The sequence below is a fragment of the Myotis davidii genome, unplaced genomic scaffold (genome assembly GCF_000327345.1).
Source record: "Myotis davidii unplaced genomic scaffold, ASM32734v1 scaffold198, whole genome shotgun sequence".
Classification (NCBI taxonomy): Eukaryota; Metazoa; Chordata; class Mammalia; order Chiroptera; family Vespertilionidae; genus Myotis; species Myotis davidii.
This window is the reverse complement of record NW_006291485.1, coordinates 727,714-747,442: the sequence shown is the minus strand read 5'-3', so window position 1 is coordinate 747,442 and position 19,729 is coordinate 727,714. Positions and strand designations below refer to the sequence as shown.

The following is a 19,729-nucleotide window of genomic DNA, read 5'->3' as shown; positions in this document are numbered from 1 at the left end:
TTTCGGGCCAGGCTGGCGGAGGGGGCAGCCCGAGGCCCCTCTCTTCCCCTTCCCTCCCCTTTCCCAGGGTCCCGGAAACAAAGGCTGAGTGTTTGCTCTGGGGCTGTGAGGGCAATGGTCCCGGAATTCTACCCGCGGCGCGGGGAGGGGCCCCTCCAGCAGAATTCGCCCCCTGCTCCCCAATCTGGTTCTTGCTCCTTAAACCTGTACGGGGGGCCGGGGGGGGGGGGCACTGAGAGACCGGGGGATGGAGGATTTAGTCCTGATGGATGGCAGAGGCCAGGCCCTTCTCCCGTGTCCCAGATGAGACCCTTTTTGGGGTGTGCCAGGTGGCAGCAGGAAGTCCCCTGGTCACCATACCCCTAGCATCTGTCATTTATTTAAATATCTGTGTGGAGCTTACTGTATGCCAGGCGCTAAGCAACATGCAAATAACCCTTTTTCTCCAAACAGCCCGTGGAGGATGAGCTCTTATAATCCCCAATTTCATTCCGGAGAGGTCACAGCGGGGCAGAGCTAAGATTAGGTCGTGTGCTGCTGCTGTGTGCCAGAAGTCGGCTCAGGCAGACTGTACCCCCATTCTAGAAGATTCAGCACATAAACCATTCAGTTTCAAATGCTTACAAAGGCCCTGACCAAACACTGGAGGTCATGGAAGCTGAGCGGAGGGAGGCCCTGATTCCAGCGCCCAGAGCTCTCTTCCCAAATCCCAGGAAAGCTGAGCTCTGGTCCTGATGGGTGTGGGAATGTCCAGTGGAAGGGGCCGGGACAGCAGTTGGGAGGCGGACTTCTCCTCCCAGGCGCCATGGATGACTTGATTTCTCAGCATCTTCTAGCTCTGCCCCCACACCAACGCACACACACACAACTTTGAGAGACTCCTCCTTGGCCCCTCTACCCCCACCCTTGCCCTCACTCACAGCAGCCAGAGGGATCCTATGAAAACAGGCTCCATTCCTCTCTCCAAACCCTCAGGTGCCTCCCGCCACACAGCAAGGTTCACATTCTTATGTCCTTCCATCCTCCAACCCCCAACACAGTCCTCCTTCCCAATGCTCCAACTCCCAGGCATGGTGGCACCTGCAGACCTTTGCGCTGGCTGTTCCCTGGGCCCGGCACTCTTCCCCAGATGTCCCCTGAACTTCCTCATCTCCTCCAAGCCACCTCCTCTGGGACCTACTCTGCAATCCCTGCTGAAACCTGCAGCCACCTCTCTGGTTCCAGTCGTCATTTACTTACTCTTCATCTCTTCATTTCTAACCCCTCTCAGCTCCCTGAGGTGGACCTCTGTGTTCCTCACGGCGTCTTTCCCCAGGCTCGGCATTAGAGGTGCTCAGTACCATCACTAAAGGGTCCCTGGGACCCTAGGATTTGGCCTGTTGGGAGGAATTGGCTCTACTGTCTCCAGAAGACACACCCTTTTACACTTGTCACCTGCCCTGCCAGGGGCAAAGGACACCCCGCTGGAGTTTGTCTCTGCCCCGGCTCCATAGAGCAGGGAGCCCTGCATGGGAAGGGGGGAGGGTTCCCACTCAGCAGGGCCCCCGTGCCTGGGTGACTTACCCTTTCATCATTTGGTTTTGGCTGTGGCTCCTGACTGTGTCTTTGGACTGAGCTCCCAGGTCTGGTCTATCTTGGTCACTGTGTGGCCAGCTCAGGGACAAATGAGAAATGTGGGGATCTCAGATCCAAGAGCAGAAAGCCCTTCTTATAACAGACTAGAGGCCCGGTGCACAAAAATTTTGCACTTTGGGGGGGTGGGGGGAAGGTCAAGCCAGCAGGTGGACATCTTTAGCGCTGCTGAGGAGGCGGGAGAGACTCCCGCCATCGCCGCTGAACTTGCAGCCGTCAGCCCGGCTTGTGTTTGAGCAGAGCTCCCACTGTGGGAGCGCACTGACCACCAGGGGGCAGCTCCTGCATTGAGCGTCTGCCCCCTGGTGGTCAGTGTGTGTCATAGTGACCAGTCATTCCTAGTTGTTCTGCTGTTAGGGTCAATTTGCATATTACCCTTTTATTATATAGGATGCTTATTAAATGCCTGGGACTCAGCCTTGAGCATGACAGCCTCCCGCTCAGGTGCTCACAGATGGGTGGGGGAGGAGGTTAATCAAGTATCAATGATTATATAATTATATAAAAGGACAAGAAACAGGAAGAACTGAAATTTCCTTCTAGGAGAGTGATTACTTGGGTGGGACAGTCAGGAGTGGGGAATGGAACTGAGACCAGAGGGAAGTTAAAGATGTTTTGGATAGAGAGAAGGACATGTGCAAAGGTCCTGGGGTGGGTGCTTTCTGGGTTTGTTCCAGGAACAGGAAGGAGGATGGAGGGAAGTGGTGTGAGGGGTAGGAGGTGTGGGGTGGGAATGGTCCTGGGGAGGACATTGCTGTTAGTATCTAAGGATGATGGGGAACCCTGAGGGGGTTTTAATGGTGGGCATGAAGGTGAGGAAACCAGGAGGGAGGCTGAGGCAGGTGTGCAGACTCCAGAAGGCTGGTCTGTGTGGCCCTAGGGCTGGTGCTCCGGGAGAAACATGTGGCTACATGGTTTCTCTCCTCCACTCCCAGCCTCTCTGCCTTTCGCCATCCTGACGCTCGTGAATGCCCCGTACAAGCGAGGGTTCTACTGTGGTGATGACTCCATCCGGTACCCCTACCGTCCAGACACCATCACTCATGGGCTCATGGCCGGGGTCACCATCACTACCACCGTCATCCTTGTAAGGCAGGAGGGGCTGGTAGGGCGGGAGCATCAAGTATCTGCCCTGGGTGGTATTTGTGGGGAAGAGGACCCCCTTCAGAGTTCCCGGTTCCCTAGTGGCCTCAGGGAAGCCAGAAATCCTAAACCCCTTTCAGTGGGTTGGACTAAGTGCCTGGCAGAGACCCCATGGTTGCTGCTCTGGTCCTGCCCTGAGGCGACTTGGCTGATCCCTTTGCAGGTCTCGGCCGGAGAAGCCTACCTGGTGTACACGGACCGGCTCTATTCCCGCTCCAACTTCAACAATTACCTGGCCGCTGTCTACAAGGTGCTGGGGACATTCCTGTTTGGGGCTGCAGTGAGCCAATCCCTAACAGACCTGGCCAAGTACATGATTGGCCGGCTGAGGCCCAACTTCCTGGCAGTGTGTGACCCTGATTGGAGCCGTGTCAATTGCTCCGTCTATGTACAGGTGGAGAAGGTGTGCAGGGGAAGCCCTGCCAACGTCACTGAGTCCAGGTGGGTGGTGGATTAGCAGCCTTCGCTCTGGGTGATGCTGGGGGAGCTCAAGCCATAGACACTCGCACTCCCTGGGGGAGAATGGGGGCTGGAGAAGGGCCCTTGGAAGCTGGATGTTGAAGAATGAATTGCCAAATGGAGAAGGATAAAGAGGTACCTCATTGGGCAACGGACAGGGTGGGAGCAGGGCCGGGAGGTGCCTGTGGGCCTGGGTCCTGCAGACAGGGAGGTGAGGTGGGGCTGGGGTGCCAGGCCCTGGAGCAGAGCAGCCAGTGTTAGGAGGGGTTACCCATCTCCCCTACATTTCAGGGCCATTTTCATGCTTTTGCTCTGTCCTCTCATCATCTCTATTGATAAACTTTTCACATAACGGACTTCCTTATTTTCTTTTAAAAAACTTGAAATAAAGTTCACATAGCATAAATTCACTATGTAACCATTTGAATGTGTACAGTTCGTTGGGTTTTAGTACATTCGCAATGTTGTGCAGCCATCTCCACTATCCTATTTCAAAATATGTTTGAAATATGTTTCACACCAGGAAGTAACTCCATGCCCGTTAGCTACCCGCCCTTCCCCCAGCCCTTGTTAAGGACTAACCTATTTTCTGTCTCTGGATTTACCTATTTTGGACATTTCATATACATGAAATCATATACTGTGTGGCCTTTCTTGCCTGGCTTCTTTATTATTATTTTTAAAATCCTCACCCAAGGATATTTTTTCCATTGCTTTTTAGAGAGAGTGGAAGGAAGGAAGGGAGGAGAGAGAGGAGAGAGAAACATTGATGTGAAAGAGACACACCAATTGGTTGCTTCCAGCATGAAGCCTGACTGGGGCCGGGGATCAAACCTGCAACCCAGGTACATGCCCTTGACCAGGAGTCGAGCCTGCAGCCCTTTGGTGTGTGGGCGGACACTGATCACAGCCACACTCGCTAGGGCTTGCCTGGCCTCTGTAATGTTCGGAAGGTCATCACCCATACTGTAGCTTCGGTCAGTTTTTGCTTCATGTATTTTGGGTTCTGTTGTAAGATGCATATATCTTTGTAATTATGATATTTCTTGATGGCTTGACCCCTTTATCACTCTAATGTCCTTTCTTTCTCCTAACATTTTTTGTCTTAAAGTCTGTTTTGCCTGATAGTAATACAGCGTAGCTGCCCTTTTGGTTACTATTTGCATGGAATATTTTCCCCCGTTCTTATACTTCAACCTATTTGTGTCTTTGAATCTAAAGTGAGTCTCTTATGCACATCATAAAGTTAGATATTTTAAAAATCCATTCTCTAATCTCTGCCTTTTAGATAATTTAATACATTCAACATGACTGCAATTACTGATAAGGAAAGACTTCTATTATTTGTTACCTATACATTATATATGTTTTTATTTTGCTTTGTTTTTAATTTTCTCCAGTACTGTCTTCTTTCCTGTTAAATAGGTATTTCTTATGCAAAAAGTTTGCAGATATATAGTAATACACACACACACACACACACACACACACACACACACACACTAGTAGCCCGCAGTGAGCATGTGTGGAATGTCTGAGGGACAGTGAACTGGCCCACTGTATAAAAAGTTTGAGGACCTCTGATACACACACACACACACACACACACTATTGTGCACCCCCTTTGAGATTATTGTCACAAATTATATCTTTATAAAGTGTGTCCTATCAACATAGATTTATATATACTGTTTTATGCAGTTTTTAAAATTGAGGTGTAATAACATATTAGTTCAGGTGTACAACATAATCATATGATAGTTTTATTTATTGTAAAATAATCACAGTAAATCTTATTTACATTGTTAGCATATATGCTCTTTATTTTGTAGCTACCTTTACTGGTTTTTTGAAAAAATATATTTTATTGATTTTTCACAGAGAGGAAGGGAGAGAGATAGAGAGTTAGAAACATCGATGAGAGAGAAACGTCGATCAGCTGCCTCCTGCACATCTCCCACTGGGGATGTGCCCGCAACCCAGGTACATGCCCTTGACCGGAATCAAACCCGGGACCTTTCAGTGCGCAGGCCGACGCTCAATCCACTGAGCCAAACCGGTTTCGGCAACTGGTGTTTTTTATGTCTTTGTGTGGATTTGAGTTACTGTCTAGTAGTATCCTTCATTTCTCCCTGAGAGAGCCTCCCTTTTAGCATTCCTCAGAGGGCAGGTGTACAAGCATTGAATTCTCTAGATCTTTGCTTATCTGGGAATGTCTTAATTTCTCCATTTTTTAGAGGATAATTTTGCTAGATATAAAATTCTTGGTTGACAAGTTTTTTTCTGTTTTAATTATTTGAATATGTAATCTAGCACCTTCTGACCGGCATGGTTTCTGATAAGACAGCTGCTAATCTTATTGAGGGTCCCATGTGCACAATGAGTCCTTTCTCTTGTCTGTTTTTAAGAATGTCTCTTGACTTATTTTTGGTAGCGTGATTATAATGTGTCTCTGTGTAGATGTCTTTGAATTTATCCTACTTGGAGTTTATTGAGCTTCCTGAGTGTAAACTTTTTCATCGTGTTTGAGGATTTTTCAACCACTATTTCTTCAGATACTCTATCTGCCCCTTCTCTTTCTCCTCTTCTGTTGGGACTCCCATTATGTCTAACACTGGCCATGTTGCCAAGGAAAATTCTCCCTTAGACTGTGGGAAGGTCAGGGGAAGAGGACAGGAGACCAGGAGGGGATTGAAGGTAGAGATGCTGTCTGGGCTCTGAGCATGGGCCCTGCTGATGCCTGCTGCCCTCTCCTCTCTTAGATTATCTTTCTACTCTGGACACTCCTCCTTTGGGATGTACTGCATGATGTTCTTGGCGGTGAGTTGGTTTTCCTGTGCCTTGCTTGGTGCGGAACTGTGGCCAAGTCACTCCCCTTTGCTGGGCCTCAGTTTCTGCATCCATAAAACAGGGTGGTGGAGGAGGGGATTGGTTGGGCTCAGTGGTTTGTTCATAAAAACTGGAGGCCCTGGGCCTTCTGTACTCTTGGCCTCGGGCTACCATCTGTGCATTGGCCGTGGGGTGAACCTGGCAGGCTCCTGCACTCATGGCTGCCCTCTGCACCCCCAGCTCTACGTGCAGGCGCGGCTCTGCTGGAAGTGGGCACGGCTGCTGCGGCCGACGGTGCAGTTCTTCCTGGTGGCCTTTGCCCTCTATGTGGGCTACACCCGCGTGTCTGACCACAAACACCACTGGAGTGATGTCCTCGTGGGCCTCCTGCAGGGGGCACTGGTGGCCTGCCTCACTGTGAGCTCCTGGGCCCCAACATTTTGCCCTGGGACCCGCTTACCCTCCTCCTCCCTTTTATAGTCCCTAGTTCTCTACTCCCGTCTTTCCACCCCAGGTTCTGCTTTTCTTATTGCCCCCAGCACAGCTCTCATCCCCTCGTGGGTTCTGCCAGCCCTCACCACCCCCCCTCACTTGCTTCCCAGGGTCCCATTCCCCACCTCCCTCACCTGGGTCCCGGTCCGACCCCTGCCCAGCCCACTTTTGCCTCTTTTCCTCACCCAGGTTCGCTACATCTCCGACTTCTTCAAAACCCGGCCCCCACAGCACGGCCTGGAAGAAGGGGAGCTGGAACGGAAGCCTAGCCTGTCATTGACGCTGACCCTGGGTGAGGCTGACCGCAACCACTATGGGTACCCAGTCTCCAACTCCTGAGGCAGGAAGCCGCCCGGGTACGGCCCCGGCTGGAACTCAGGCTGTGGGTCAGGATGTCCACGGTGCCGGCAGGGCCCTCGCCTGGGATGGCAATGAAGTGCTCCAGGCTCCAGGTGCTCCAGGCTGGTTCCCAGGGGTTTTCTATTAAACCCACCCCCTGTGCACTGGACAAGGGGCCTGGCCTGGTGGTGCCCCAGGCTGCCCTAATGTTTGGATGGGGACCCTCCATTATGAATAGAGCTCCCTCGGTACCCCTTCTTTTGTTGGCTTAGGGAAGGGACCAAGAGATCTAGATAAATGCTGTTTTTGTAAACTGTATTATGTGGATTTTTAGTAAATTAGGGCATTTGCTTGACAAACGTTATCAGCACCTCTGTTCCTCACGGCCATTCTGAGGACTGTTCCTACAGCAGCGGGGAGAGCCCTCCCTTGGCAGCAGCTCTGAGGCTGCGTTGTGAAGTTAACAAGTGGTTGCGAAGTCGACAGGCCAAATGAAAGTCACAGCCAAGCCTTCCTGTCGGTCATTTCTTCCGAGGGCCCTGGTTCCTGTTCGTACCGAATGGCATTAAAAACATACATCATGTGGGAGCTAATGTGCTCAGGTGACCGTGCAAGGAAATGTGTGCATGCATTCCCTGTGTATACACACCTAAATATAAAGATTTCTATGTGGAACTGTCTGTATCTATATTAAGCTAAAGATGCATTTATACTGTTGTCTCCAGCCTGATCCATTATCACATGGACAGTGTAACCTCCCCGTGACCGGGGTTCGAACCTGCAACCTTGGTGTATCGGGAAGACCCTCTAACCCAGTGGTTCTCAACCTTGGCTGCATATTAAGAATCACCTAGGAATCTTTTTTAAAATCCTGATTTCTGGGCCTCATCCTCCAGAAATTCTGTTTCTTTGTTATGGGGTGGGGCCACAACATGAGTCACAAAGAAACAGAATCCTGGAGGATGAGGCCCAGAAATCAGGATTTTAAAAAGATTCCCAGGTGATTCTTAATGTGCGGCCAAGGTCGAGAACCACTGCTCTAACCAATTGAGTTACCCAGGTAGGGTCGTCTGCCGCGCACTTGATTCATCGCTCCATTCCAAATTATATAGAGTGGTTTCAGGTTTGTAAACTACCCCAAGGGAAATAACCATAAAATAGAGCTCACTGTGTCCATACAGTACGTTTTGCTTTAGTCTATAGAGTCTGTTCCTTTTCAGAGTTATGTAGGTCAGCACCTTTTGCCCCACCACCTACAGTGACTTTCTTGTCTACATTTCTAATATGGTTACATTCTTCGGCATACTCTGTATTCCGTTCTGTGATACTCCCACATCCTAAATAACTTAATTTGAATTTAGTCTCTGGGCTGTAAAAACTATGGGTTTCCATAAATGCACAATGGCTGATATCTGCCACTAAAATATTCTGTGGAACATTTCAACCCTCCACACCATGGTCTACCATCTCTGTAGCTTTGCCTTTCCCAGAATATATAGAAATGGGGTCATACAGGGTGTGGCCTCTTCATACAGGACTCTTTTACTTGGCGATATACATGTAAGATTCGGCCGTATCTTTACATGGGTTTGTTTACATCAGAAACTTTCAAGCCTGCAGAGAATTTCTGTAAGAGATGATTTGAGCCAGAACTGGCTATATTGCCAGGAAGCACGCTCTCATATGCACCTGAGAAGCACAGTTTTGCAGCGTCTCATGCCTTTGGAACTAAGGAGGGAATGGAAAGGAGATTAAATGGGCCAGGAGGTTGGAGGAAGGGGGGTGGAATTCAGGATATTTAATAAGATTAGTTCTCTCTGGAGGGTAGTTATTTCAAAAGCGTGTTTCAGCTTACTTCAAAGGTGTATTAACCAGGATGCACAAAAACAATGGCTAGGGCTTGCTTAAGGCAAAGACAGATAAAAACCTTTTACTAGAAAAGTTATATGCCTGGGGCGTGGCTACCCACCGAGGCCTTCTGAGTTAGGAATTTGCAATCAGATCTCCCCGTGAGGTTACTTTGGGTAGAACCCCCTCCTTCTCCAGGTTGAGGTTCATTCCTTTCTGTTTTGAATTGTGTTCCACTGCTTGTGTAGCCGAGGGAAGTAATTTCCCTCTACTAGGTCGGCGGAGGCTCCCCTGTAATAAAGACAGATTAACAGGAGAAAACCAAGTTTATCTCCCTGACCCGTGAAGGGTAGGAAAACTGAGTAGCTCCCTGAAGTAGCCCAAGTCATTACCGTAGATACCATCTTGAGCTAAAAACAAAAGAAAGATGTTGGGGTAGGGGGAAGCCCTTTAAGGCAGGTTGTCCAGCAGAACAGTAAACAAGGGTATGGTTGTTAACGCAGATTTAAGTCGGGGCCTTCATTAAAAATGTAGGCGGTGGGAACGGCACCAGGTGTCTGGCCCGTGGGCTCAGACCAAACCTGGGTTCGGCAACCTCGGTACTTGGGTTCTGGCTAGGAAAGAATTCAGAGCCAAGACCCAAACTGTAAGAGAACGTTTATTTGGGAAATCACAGAGGGAGAAGAAGCCATTCCCTGAAGAAATGGGCTTAGGAAATAAGTTCTAGAGGTAAAGGAGCGTGGGAGTGAGGAAGCTAGGAAGCTAACGGTAAAACGGTAACGAGCCTGGAACAGGGAGGGGGAAGGGGAAGGTGGTGTGTGAGGGAGAGCGCACTGGATCCGCTGCTGAGGGTTTTAGGGGTGCTTTCCAGGTGTGGCCATTCAGGACTGTGCTCTCCACTGATTGGCTGGCAGGCACCAGGGCGGGAGGTCACTATTCAAGGCAGCTGGGCCTGAGGGCAGCCTTGGCTGGTCTGTTGCTTACCTGGGCTGGAGCTGAGATACAACATTTCCCCAGGCAGGGAAGGATAGTTTTGAGTGCGTTTTGGTGTCTGTTGTAAAGTTTGTGTCTACAATCTACATTCATTTCATCCCATATGGTCTCCAATTAATTACACTTCATGTGTTTTTGGAGGTCATGAGATGGATGATTTTATTTAGCTTGAATTTCCCAAACTTAATGGATTCAGCTGGATTGCCTCAAGAGGGCGTGGCCTCCACTGAACTGTGAGCACCGCGCACCCTGTGCTGCCCAGCTGGCCAGCCGAGCCCACTGGCGCATGCGCGTTTTGACCACTACATGCCTTCTCCCCGCAGCAAGCTGAGCTCCATCTCAGGGTGCACAGGAGACCCCACCAGACCTTCCGGACAATGTGGGGGACAGTGTGAGCCGTGTCTGTGTAGAGGACGCTGGTTTACCTCAGCACCCGCCCTGGAGGCTCTGCTATGAGAGGAGAGTTGTTTATTTTTTCTTTCGTTTTTTTTTTGTTTTGTTTTGTTGGTTTGTTTTTCTGTGTGGTGTAACCAGTGTGTTGATTTTTTGTTGTTTTGTGTGTGGCTGTCCGTTGTTACCACCGCCATTTATGAAGGTTCATGTCTCTGTTCTCTGTTCTGCTCCCGTTGGCCCGTGTCTGTTTTTATGCCAAAACCAACACCTGTTTTGGTGATGATCGCTTTGTAATGTAGCTTGAAGTCAGGGATCCTGATGCATCCAGTGTTCTTTTTCAAGATTGCTTTGGCTCTTTGTGGTTTCGAAAAATGTTAGGAATGTTTGTTCTATTTCTGTGAAAATGCCATTGGAATTTTGATCAGGATTGCCGTAAATCTGAGGATCCCTGTGGGTAATAAGGGCATTTTAACGATATTAATTCTTCTCATCCATGAGCACGGGATATCTTTTTATTCATTCGTGTCTTCCATTTCTTTCATCAGTGTCTTGCAGTTTTCAGTGTATGAGTCTTTTGCCTCCTTAGCTAAATTTATTTCTAGTTATTTTGTTCTTTTTAATACAGTTGTAAGTGGGATTATTTTTTATTTCCTCTTTCTGGTGGTCCATTATTAGTGTATAGAAACACAACTGATTTGGGTATGTTGGTTTTATATTCTGCAAATGTACTGGATTTTGGATTCTGCAAACAAACAGCGTTTTGGATGTGGAGTGAGGATGTGGAAAATTGGAACTAAAAAACTCTGCTGTGCCTACCACATCCCAGGGCATCTGTGATACCCAAGGCATGGTGGCTACTAGGATAATCTTCCCATAATGCCTCTCCCTGGCATGGAGACTGCGACATGGGCGATTAGCTTCCCGACGCTGGGTGAACTGGGTCTGCGTAGGACTTGGCCTCTGTAACAAACTTGGCTCTTCTCTGTTTCTCTGGCTTGGTATTGACACAGGTGTTTTGAATATTGAGTTACTTTCCAGTAATTTTAAAAGTCTAGAAAAGGCCCTGGCCAGGAGGCTCAATTAGTTGGAGCGTTGTTCTGTACACCAAAAGGTTGTGTGTTCAATTCCGGTCAGGAGGCAACCAATTGCTCTCTCCCCCCCCTCTCTCCCCCAACCCCCTCTGTTGTGCCCAGATTTCAAGGTTCCCAAGAGCCCACCAGGGAGCCAGCGAGTCCGATGCAAAAGCTCTTTTTCTTATTTTTATTTTCAGCACAATTCCAGTCAAGGGCATGTACCTTGGTTGCAGGCACATCCCCAGTGGGAGGTGTGCAGGAACCAGCGGACCTATGTTTCTCTCTCATCGATGTTTCTAACTCTCTATCCCTCTCCCTTCCTCTCTGTAAAAAATCAATATATATATTTTTAAAACACACAAAACAACAACAAAAAAACCCCGCACATATCCACGGGTGAGGATTAAAAAAAAAAAAGTCCGGAGGAGTTTCAGTAGCAGCACTGACATGTACCCCTCTCAGTTCCGCAGCCGTCATGGCTTCGCCACATTCGCCATTTCCCATGAAGCACTGCGGCGTGTTCTGTGCAGAATAAGCGCTCTGTCCCAGAAGATCGTGCTGGTTTCCACGTTGTAATCTCATCCATGGTCCCACGTCAGCTGTCACCGCCTGTCCCAGCGGCGTGAAAGGTCTTTTTCCATTTGAGACCATCCTGTTCTTCTGGTCTGTTACCGAGACTTACCCTCATTTTCACAAACCTGATGGAGTTGAAGTTCTGACCTGGGTGCCTGTTTCTGCCCAGCTTCCTTCACTCCGGATGGATGTTTCTTTCAGTGTTGTAACATGTATCAGTACTTCATTTTTTTTCATTGTGATTTATTATATGCAACATGACATTTACAGCTTAAACCATTTGAGGTGTAGAGTTCTATGGCATTTAACTGCATTTACATTGTGTGCAACTATCAACACCATCCATCTTCAGAACTTTATTTTCCTCAAGTGGAATTGTATCCATTAAACACTTCCTTTCTCCTTTCCCCCTATTCGCTGACTACATTCCACTTTCTCTGAATTTGATTTCTGCAGGTACCTCCTATTAAGTGGAATCATTTAATATTTGTCTTTCTGTGACTCTCTTATTTCACTTAGCATGATGACCTCAGGGTTGATCCATGTGGTAGCGGGAGTCAGAATTTCCTCAGTTTTTAGGCTGAACAATATCTCACTGTGTAGATACCACATTGTGTTTGTCCATTCGTTCATTGATGGACACTTGGGTTGCTTCCAGCCCTGGCTACTGTGAATCGTGCTGCTATGAATATGGGTGCACAAATGTCTGTTCAAGTCCCTGCTTTCAGATCTTTTGGGTATGTACCCTGAAGCAGAATTGCTGGACTCTACATTAATTCTGTGTTTAAGCTTTTGAGGAACTGCCAGTGGAGTTGTTGAACTATTTGGTAATTCTTTTGAGGAAACACCAAACTATTGTACACAAAGTAAAATGGCCGCACCATTTTACATTTGCACAAGCAATGTCTAAGGGTTCGAATTTCTCTATGTCATTGTTAACATTTATTATTTGTAGTTTTCTGGATTATAGCCATTCTAGTGAGTGTGAAGGGTTACCATTGTGGGTTTAATTTGCATTTCCATCACGACTAAGGATTTATAACATCGTTTCCTGTGCTTGTTGACCATTTGTGTGTCTTCTCGGGGGAAGGGTCTATCCGAGTCCATTTTAAAGATTTAGTTGATGAGTTGTACAGGTCCTTGTGTGTTCCGGATAACAGTTATCAGAGATACAATGTGCAACTATTTTGTTCCATTCTGTGGGCTGTCGATTCACTCTCTAGATAGCTTCTTTTGATGCACAAAAGGTTTTAATTGTGAGGAGATCTCATCCATTTTTTTCTTTCATTGCCTGTGCTTTTTGTAAGATCCAAAGTCATGAAGATTCATGTTTTCTTTGAGAGTTTATTTTACCTACTACATTTAAACCTGTTATATATTTTGAGTTAATTTCTGTATGTGCTGTGCGGTAAGGGTCCAGTTTCATTGCTCTGCTAGTGAATAGTCAGCACCATTTGTTGAAAAGACCTTTCTTGACCCAATTTGATGATGTCTGCCCCTGTCAAACACCAGATGTCTGTGGACGGATGGGCTTATTTCTGGGCTCTCACTTCAGTTCTATTCATTTATATGTATAGTCGTGTGTCACATAATCACATTTTGGTCAACGACAGACCACATGTACAATCATGATCCCATAATATTATAACGGAGCTGAAAAATTCCTATGGTCTAGTGATGATGCAGCTATTCTCATGTATTTGTGGTGCTTCTGGTGTGAACACACCTACTGACAGTCATATAAAAGTGTAGCAGATATAATTAAGTACAGCACATAATGCTTGAAAATGATAATAAATGACCATGTTACTGGTTAATGTATTTACTATATAATACTTTTATCATTATTTTAGTGTCCTCTTTCTAATTATAAAGTTTCCTGTGAGACATTATGCTGTGTGACACCAACACCAGCCTCATACATCTCATTTCTACTGTCTCTTTTTAAAATTTATATTTTTAAATTAAATTAATTTTTATTTAAAAATGTATACATTTTATTAAAATTAAAATGACATTTAACAATTTCTAACTTACTGGTTTATGTTACAATGTAGTGTTGCACTTTAATTTTCCTTATGCAAATATTTAAATTTTAAATCTTTTTTATTGTGGTAAGGTACATAATATGAAGTTTACCATTTTTTTTAAAATTTATTTTATTGATTTTTTACAGAGAGGAAGGGAGAGAGATAGAGAGTCAGAAACATCGATGAGAGAGACATCGATCAGCCGCCTCCTGCACATCCCCCACTGGGGATGTGCCCGCAACCCAGGTACATGCCCTTGACCGGAATCGAACCCGGGACCTTTCAGTCCGCAGGCCGACACTCTATCCACTGAGCCAAACCGGTTTCGGCGAAGTTTACCATTTTAATCATTTCTAACTATACAGTTCAATGGCTTTGAGCACATATTTTTGTGCAACTATCACCATCATTATCTCCAGAACTTTTTACCTCCCAGTTAGGGCTACTGAAACTCTGTAGCCATTAAACAACTCCCCTTTCTCTCTCCCTCTACCTTTTGGCAACCATTATTCTACTTTCTATCTGTATGAATGTGACAGTTCTCAGTACGCCATACAATATTTGTCCTTTTTAACTGTTTTCCCCACACTTAGCATAATGTCTTTGAGGTTCATTCATATTGTAGCATATTGGAATTTACTTCCCTTTTTAAGGCTGAATTGTATTCCATTGTGTGTTTATACCACATTTACAAATTTTAAGTCTTTATGCTTTGTCTCTCAAATTAGATTGTAAACTTTATAAGAATAGACACTCCATATTGTTAATATTTTTAGCCCATAATATAATATTCAATGTTTTATAAATGTTTGGTGGTAGACAAACCAATTGGAAGTAATCTGATAAATTGGGAATACTATTATTATTCTCATTATTCTTTTTTTACAGAGGAGAAAACAATCTTGGGCAGTCTAAGTTTTTTTAAAATCATTTTTTTATTTTTCAGTTACAGTTTACATACAGTATTATTATGAGTTTCAGGTATACACCCAGTGACTAGACAATGTGGTTATCCCGATAAATCTTGTACCCATCTGACACCATACATACTTATTAGAATATTGACTATATTCTCAATGCTTTACATCCTCATGACTATTCTATAACCAATCTGTACTCCTTAATCCCTTCACCTTTTTCATCCTTTCCCCAACCCCCTCCCATCTGGCAACTGTCAAAATGTTCTCTGTATCTATGGAATCTGTTTCTGTTCTGCTAGTTTTTTTTGTTTTTAGATTCCATAGTTGATAGATATTTATTGCCATTTTATTGTTCATCATTTTTATAGATTTTCCACTTTTTTAAAGAAGATCCTTTAACATTTCATGTAATACTGGTTTGGTGGTGATGAACTCCTTTAGCTTTTTCTTGTCTGTGATGCCCTTCATCTTGTTTGGGACTCTGAACTTCCTGGACTTGTATGTATGTCTATTTCCTTCACCAGGTTAGGGAAGTTTTCTGTCATTTTTTTCAAATAGGTTTTCACCTTCTTGCTCTCCCTCTTCTCCTTTCTGCAATCCCATGATGCAAATGTTGGTTCACTTGAAGTTGTCCCAGAGGTCCTGATTCTCATTTATTTTGGATTCTTTTTCTTTTTGCTTTTCTGATTGGGTGTTTTTGCTTCCTCATATTCCAAATGACTGATTTGATTATTAGCTTCATCTGTACTATTGGTTCCCTATGGATTATTCTTCATTTCAGTTAGGGCAGCGGTTCTCAACCTGTGGGTCGTGACCCCTTTGGGGGTTGAACGACCCTTTCACAAGGGTTGCCTAAGACCATCGGAAAACACATATATAATTACATATTGTTTTTGTGATTAATCACTATGCTTTAATTATGTTCAATTTGTAACAATGAAATTGGGGGTCACCACAACATGAGGAACTGTATTAAAGGGTCGCAGCATTAGGAAGGTTGAGAACCACTGAGTTAGGGTATGTTTCACTTCTGACTGGTCCTTTTTTATGCTGTTGAAGCTCTCACTAAGTTCATTGAGCATCCTTATAACCAGCATTTTGAACTCTGCATCTTTTTCTGGAGTTTTGTTTTTTTCTTTGGGACATGTTTCTTTGTCCCTTCATTTTGGCAGCTTCCCTGTGTTTGTTTCTATGTATTAGGTAGAGCTGCTGTGTCTCCTGGGCTTGGTAGAATGGCCTAATGTAGTAGGTGTTCTGTAGGGTCCAGTGGCACAGCCTCCATGATCACCCAAGCTGGGCACTTGAGGTGTATCTCCCACCTCCCCCCCACCCCCCTGTGGGCTGTGTACACCTTCCTGTTGTAGTTGAGCCCTGATTACTATTGGCATGTCAATGGGAGGGATTTATCCCCCAGGCTGATCAGCAGCAAGGACTGGCTACTACCACCAACCACCGTGGAGGATCAGCTGTGCAGGGGCCCACCCCACAGAGGACTTAATTCAGCAGGGCTCTGATGTCTGCTGAGTTCACCCCTTGAGTGTATCATTTGTGGAGGTGGTTGGATGTTGCTGTAATGTGGCCTGAAGCTGTCTACGAGGTGCCCTGGCTCTGGGGCTTCCCAGGAGGTGCCAGCCAAGATCAGCCACCACTATTGTCCTGCCTGGAACCCCCTGGCATGAGCTACAAAGTGATCTGAAGATGGCTGCTACTTGTGTTGGGCTTGGAGGTGCCCAAGTGAGGCCAAGCTGCTGACTGAGGCTGGCTGTGGCTAGTGCCTGGTCTGGGGCCAGAGGTATGGTGCAAGCCATTTGTATTGAAAAACTACTGGATGGGCCTGCAATTTGGTGGGGCAGGGTCTCAGGGAATCACCATGGCAGGGGCACACCGTGTGAGCCAGGTCGATGGAGACTCAGATATGGTGTCCACCTGCTGGCTCTTTGGGGCAGTTGTCTCAGAAAAGGAACAATAGCCTCTGCTAGCACTTTTGTCTGGCAGTAAGCTGCCCCTCCCAAGCTCTCAATTTGATGCCAGACAATTCAGTTTCTTCCTCTTTGTCCCTGGTTTCTTTCAAGCTGTTGCCCCAGCACGAGTCCAGAGGGAGTGAGTCTAAATAAATCCGTGCATGGGCTCTTTATGAGGAACTTCCTGGGATTCCAGCAGCTCTTTGTCTCCCTCAGCTGCAACCCTGCTGGTTCTTACAGCCAGAAGGTATGGGAACTTCTCTTCCTGGTACTGGAGCCCTGGCTGGGGGAGGTGGGGGGTGGGAAGAGGGGAGCTTGTTCTGTCTTTGTCCCTCCTACCATTCTCAATGTGGCTGGTTAAGTTTAGAAAGTTAGATTTAATGTTAGGGTTAGGTTGAGTTTAAGTATAAGGTTAAGGCTTATGTTAAGGTTAGGTTTATGGATATAGAGAGAGAGCATCAGGTATAGGGTTAGGGCTAGGATTGTGGTTAGGTAGAGAGAGTTAGAATTAGTTTAGGATTATGATTGGGTTTAAGATTAGGTATAGGGTAAGGTTTAAAGTGAGGATCAGGTTTAGGGCTGAAGTTAGGTATAGGGTTAAGGGTTGAAGTTAGGTATAGGGTTAAGGTTAAAGTAGGTTTTGATTTAGGTTTGAGGCTAGCTATAGGTTTAGGGTTAGTGTAGAGATAAGGTGAGGGTAGAAATTATGTATAAAATTAGGCTTAAGATTAGTGTTAGGTTTAAGTTTGAATTTAGGATTAGGCTGAGGATTAAAATTAGGGTTTTAGGTTTGGTATAGCGTTAAATTTAGTGTTAGGTTTAAAATTAAGGGTAGGGTTAGGTTTAGGGTAAGGGTTAGAATTAGGGTTCATGTTAGATATAGGCTTAGGCCTAGGGTTAGATTAAGATTATGGTTAGGTTTGAGGTTATATATTTAGGTTTAGGGTGTTAGCATTTGGTTTGGGGTTAGCACTAGATTTATGTTTATGGTATAAGGCTAAGGGTTAGAGTTAGTTTTAGAGTTGAGATTGGGTGTATGGTTAAGATTAAGGTTAGGATTAGGTTAAGGGTTAGGATTAGGTATAGACAGGCATAATATTAGGGTTAAAGTTAGCATTAGAGTTGAGGTTTAAATTAAGGTAGGGTTAGGGTTAACAATAGGGTTAGGGTTTATGTGAAAATTAGGTTTGAATGTTAGGGTTATGGTTAGTGTTGAGATTAGGTGTAGGGTTAGGATAAGGATTAAGATTAGATTTGAGATTAGGTTTAGGGTTAATATTAGGTTAAGAGTAGTATATGGTTAGGGATAGGGTTCCAATTGGATATAACATTAAACAGAGTTAAGTTTAGTGTTGAATTTTGGTATAGGTTTAGGGTTAGGTTTGATGTTAGTAGTAGTGCTAAATTAGGGTTATGATTGAAATTAGTATGTCTTTGGGTTAGGGTTGGTTTTGAGATTAGAATTTGGTCTGGTTTCATTTGGTATAGCTGCTACCTTTGATGTCAGTGGCTTCTCATCTGAAGGAGTCTTGAATATCCATTATTGAGTGTCAGAGACAAGGGAAGATGTTCATTTGCAGTTATACATCTTATAAGGTCCCTCCCAATGAGGTTGGAGAGTGAGTGGATTTTGATTTTTTTTTTTTTTTAATAGAGAGGAAGGGAGAGGGATAGAGAGTTAGAAACATCAATCAGCTGCCTCTTGCACACCCCCTACTGGGGATGTGCCCGCAACCAAGGTACATGCCCTTGACCGGAATCGAACCTGGGACTTTTCAGTCCGCAGGCTGATACTCTATCCACTGAGCCAAACCGGTCAGGGCTGATTTTCTTAAAAACACACACAACAAAAAACAATATCTAAAGCCTGTGCCTCCTGCAACCTTTCTGTGAAAGGAGTGATTAATTACCAACTTGGCAGTTTCTTAAAGTGACTCTATCAAACACTGGCAATAATGTAAGATGTCTCCTTTCAATAATTTCAGCTCATAAGTTTCTTCCATCTAATTTAAGTCAGCTTAAATGCACTATGATGCATGAAAGAATGCAAAAACTGAAATCTGGGCAGCCAGGGATCATTAAAGAACCAAGTGGTTGTCCTGGGTTTCTTATAGCCCTGTTTAATTTACAACCATTGTCTATCCATACAATATACCTTAAAAGTTTTTTTTTATCACTTATTTTACAATGCTTCCCATAAAACTTAACACAAAAGACAAATCTTTTGAGTGGTTCCAGAGGTCCTTCTGCAATACTGCAATGTTACTTCTACATGTAATGTAGTGTTGAGATTTTAACCCATAAAACCTCAATTTCTAATGAAAACTAAGATGTAAGCAATTAGCATTCTTTATATTGGACATTTTATAACCTCCAGAAACATATTTCATAGACATCAAAGTCAATGATTATAGACTTATTTTTGTAAGACCTGGGTAAAATGTTAATGATTCAAAAATTTAAAGTAACAAAAATTTAAACTAACTTTTATTTATTAAAGTTTAATTTTAGATCATGTAAACTTGAAAAAGCATTTGAGCTCATTTCTATATTTTAGAATACCCAATCCTTACTAGTGCTTGCCTTTAAATTAATTTTGACAATACCATCTGGAGGTAGAAAATTATCTCACATTTAAACATACATATATAAATAGGCACAAAGAGAGAACAGTTGGGTCAAAATTTTGGCAGGCATTTTATTTATTTACACACACACACACACACACACACGCACACACACATACACATACGAGGCCCAGTGCACGTGCACGGGTGGGGTCCGGCCGGCCCGGCCCCAATTGGGGTGGATCAGGGCTGGGCCTGTTGGGAGAAGATGGCAGGAGGTTGTCCGGCTGGCCCACCCCCATCGGGCCTGATCAGGGCTGGGCCAGCTGGGGGGACTGGCCGAAGGCAATTGGCGGGTCCTGCCCCTGATTGGGTTGGGGGGCCAATTGGGGGTGAGCTGGCCATGGGGAGGGGCTGTGGGCCAGCCGGCCATGCCCCTGACAGGGACGGGGGTGCTGATCTGGGGTGGGGCTGGGT

The 19,729-nt window shown here is 45.4% G+C and overlaps 1 protein-coding gene across 1 annotated transcript; it reads left to right on the top strand.

The window, feature by feature from the left end:
- Nucleotides 1-2,567: 2,567 nt before the first annotated feature.
- PLPP2 (phospholipid phosphatase 2) lies at nucleotides 2,568-7,569 on the top strand. Its single transcript, XM_006764771.2, has 5 exons — nucleotides 2,568-2,719; nucleotides 2,939-3,216; nucleotides 5,997-6,054; nucleotides 6,304-6,480; nucleotides 6,745-7,569. Exons 1-5 carry the CDS (start codon nucleotides 2,684-2,686, stop codon nucleotides 6,892-6,894), a joined length of 699 nt encoding a protein of 232 aa, XP_006764834.2. The 5' UTR covers nucleotides 2,568-2,683; the 3' UTR covers nucleotides 6,895-7,569.
- The last annotated feature ends 12,160 nt before the right edge of the window (nucleotides 7,570-19,729 follow it).

Coding starts and splice junctions, on each gene's coding strand:
- PLPP2 (XM_006764771.2), top strand. CDS start 2,684: ATGGCCGGGGTCACCATCACTACCACCGTCATCCTT. Junction 2,720..2,938: donor TCACTACCACCGTCATCCTT/GTAAGGCAGGAG, acceptor ATCCCTTTGCAG/GTCTCGGCCGGAGAAGCCTA. Junction 3,217..5,996: donor GCCAACGTCACTGAGTCCAG/GTGGGTGGTGGA, acceptor CTCCTCTCTTAG/ATTATCTTTCTACTCTGGAC.